This window comes from Brachyistius frenatus, unplaced genomic scaffold (genome assembly GCF_029030835.1).
Source record: "Brachyistius frenatus isolate BFR_SWC_R1_liver_20210118 unplaced genomic scaffold, ASM2903083v1 Contig_747, whole genome shotgun sequence".
Taxonomy (NCBI): Eukaryota; Metazoa; Chordata; class Actinopteri; family Embiotocidae; genus Brachyistius; species Brachyistius frenatus.
In genome coordinates, this window is record NW_027211346.1 from 10,001 (window position 1) to 12,980 (window position 2,980).

The 2,980-nt window shown below is 47.2% G+C and overlaps 1 protein-coding gene across 2 annotated transcripts in view; it reads left to right on the plus strand.

Annotated features, from left to right (window-relative positions):
- Positions 1-2,703, plus strand: part of angel2 (angel homolog 2 (Drosophila)) — a 3,859-nt gene extending 1,156 nt beyond the window's left edge. For both annotated transcript variants that reach the window (XM_069688796.1, XM_069688798.1), the window contains exons 4-8: positions 1-265; positions 582-717; positions 887-944; positions 1,351-1,481; positions 1,734-2,703. The exon at positions 1-265 is cut by the window's left edge and continues 166 nt beyond it. In XM_069688796.1, coding sequence (XP_069544897.1) covers positions 1-265; positions 582-717; positions 887-944; positions 1,351-1,481; positions 1,734-1,894 — 751 coding nt within the window. In that variant the 3' untranslated portion in view covers positions 1,895-2,703. The remainder of the gene's footprint in view (positions 266-581; positions 718-886; positions 945-1,350; positions 1,482-1,733) is intronic.
- The last annotated feature ends 277 nt before the right edge of the window (positions 2,704-2,980 follow it).

A 2,980-nucleotide genomic window follows, 5' to 3' on the forward strand; every position in this document is an offset into this window, starting at 1 on the left:
ACCTAATGACAGCGTCAGCCAATCAGATCCCTCCTCTTTCCTGTGCGTTGCCAACACTCACCTGCTCTACAACCCTCGGCGAGGTGACATCAAACTGGCCCAGCTGGCCATCCTATTGGCCGAGATCGACCGGCTGTCCCGCCTTCCGGACGGCTCCACCAACCCGGTGGTGCTGTGTGGGGATTTTAACGCCGCCCCCTGGAGTCCACTGTACAGCTTCCTGACCAGCGGCTGCCTGGAGTACAGAGGACTGCAGATTGGCAAGGTGGGACGGAGACCGGGGGAAGGGACCGGGAAGTGGGGACCAGGTAAAGGGACTGGGGACCGGGAAGGGGACCAGGGAACGGGTAAAGGGACTGGGGACCGGGGATGGGACCAGGGAACGGGTAAAGGGACTGGGGACCAGGTACTGAAGGAGCTCATCAATAGAAAATGAACACTAATGATCAGTTATCAGTTCAGAAGGAATAGTATGTTTCACGTGTGTGTGTGTGTGTGTGTGTGTGTGTGTGTGTGTGTGTGTGTGTGTGTGTGTGTGTGTGTGTGTGTGTGTGTGTGTGTGTGTGTGTGTGTGTGTGCAGGTGTCGGGTCAGGACAACAGTCCCAGGGGTCAGCGTCTCCTCTCGTTCCCCATCTGGTCTCCCAGTTTAGGAATCAACCATCAGTGTCAGTATGAGAACCAACCGGCTGCTGAGGCTCCGCCCACCATCCCCACAGGTAGTTTAACAGCTCGTTTAACATCCAGGTTTAGGATTTTATATTTTTATGTCATCTAATCCTGAATATTAATGATCTCTAAACACAGTTTACTTCATTAATTCATTTAAAATATAGTTTTATTTTCTATTTTTTATTGATCAGTTTTGAAACTTATTTTCTGTTTCAGCTGTAGAAGGACGCATCTCAAATCTGACTGGAGAAGATCTCAGTACTCCTCCTGACAGGTAACATCTCTCCTCCATCTCTCCTCCTCCATCATCATCATCATCTCTCCTCCATCTCTCCTCCTCCATCATCATCTCTCCTCCATCTCTCCTCCTCCATCATCATCTCTCCTCCATCTCTTCTCCTCCATCATCTCTCCTCCTCCATCATCATCTCTCCTCCGTCTCTCCTCCTCCATCATTTCTCCTCCATCATCATCTCTCCTCCTCCATCATCATCATCATCTCTCCTCCTCCATCATCATCTCTCCTCCTCCTCCATCATCATCTCTCCTCCTCCATCATCATCATCTCTCCTCCTCCATCATCATCTCTCCTCCTCCTCCATCATCATCTCTCCTCCTCCGTTATCATCTCTCCTCCTCCTCCATCATCTCTCCTCCTCCTCTCCACCATGTGTGTGCAGGATGAGGATGGAGCACACCTTGAAGCTTCAGTCTTCGTACCGACACCATCTGCTGCCTGATGGGAGACCAGAGATCAGCACCTGTCACTCTCACACCGCCCTGACGGTGGACTACATCCTGTACAGCCATGGTACACACACACATACACACACAGACACACACACACACACACACACACACACACACACACACACACACACACACACACACACACACACACACACACACACACACACACACACAGACACACACACACACACATACACAGACACACACAGACACACACACACACACATATTTCAGACAGTGATATGATGAGATGATTCTGCCTCCTCCTCTTCCTCTCTGATCTCTTTGTGTTTCCTTCTTCTCTCCTTGAAAGATTCCACACCTCCTTCACTTCCTGGTGGGCGGGGCCTACAGCTGCTGGGCAGGCTGTCGCTGGTCGGCCAATCAGAGCTAGAGGAAGTCAACGGCCTGCCCAATCAGCACCACTCCTCCGACCACCTGCCTCTCCTCGCTCGCTTCCGCTTCAGATGCTGAACTGCAGCTTGTCACCGTAGGACCTTAGAGATGGTTAACCAATGAGGAGCCAGACACACCTCTGATGTAATAACAGGTCAACCAATGAGGAGCCAGACACACCTCTGATGTAATAACAGGTTAACCAATGAGGAGCCAGACACACCTCTGATGTCATACAAATTTAAAGTAACAAAAAGACCTTCAGAGTAATAGGGAGAATATTCGTGTTTTTTAATGTTTACTTTTGATTCCTGTCACGTCACAGTGAAGCTGATGATGTCATCACTCAGAGGTCATGACTCAATACATTAGATATTGAAGGGAGATCATCTCTAATCACCATTTTAATCTAGTTTTAGTAAAAATAAATGGCTTTTTACAGTTTTTATACCATCAGATCTTCATCCATCTGATGGAACCTCCTTCATCACACCAGCTGCCGCCAATATTTTAAAATAAACTGTTAGTTAAAGATGGATACAGAGACATGACTCTGAGCTCCTCCTCCTCCTCCATGTTTTCTTCCTGTGATGAAGATGAATGTTGAATCTTTATTGATAAAGCTGTGTGTGAACATCGGTGCTGCTGAAGAAGATAACTTGATGTTTCTGTGGTGAAACGAGCTTCGTTAAAACACCACGTCGTAAAATGTCTTTTAAAAGTCTTCAGAACAAACGATGAAGATGAGCAGCTGCTTCTGTGGCGGCTTTCGTACGTTTGTTTATCTTTAAACTGGGATGTTTTCATTCAGGTGTTGATAAACAACAACAATCAGGACCAGATGACAACAAGTTTACAGTTTGTAAATAAACGAGTGTCTTTGTAAACACGGCTGCTGTTTGTTTCATCAAGCTTTCAGTGTGTGTGTGTGTGTGTGTGTGTGTGTGTAGTGTGTGTGTGTGTGTGTGTAGAGTGCATGTAGTGTGTGTAGAGTGTGTAGTGTGTGTGTAGCCTGTAGTGTGTGTGTAGAGTGTGTGTGTGTAGTGTGTAGAGTGTGTTTGTGTAGAGTGTGTAGTGTGTGTGGAGTGTAGTGTGTATAGAGTCTATAGTGTGTAGTGTGTATAGAGTGTGTGAGTGTGTATAGAGTGTGTAGTGTGTGTTTGT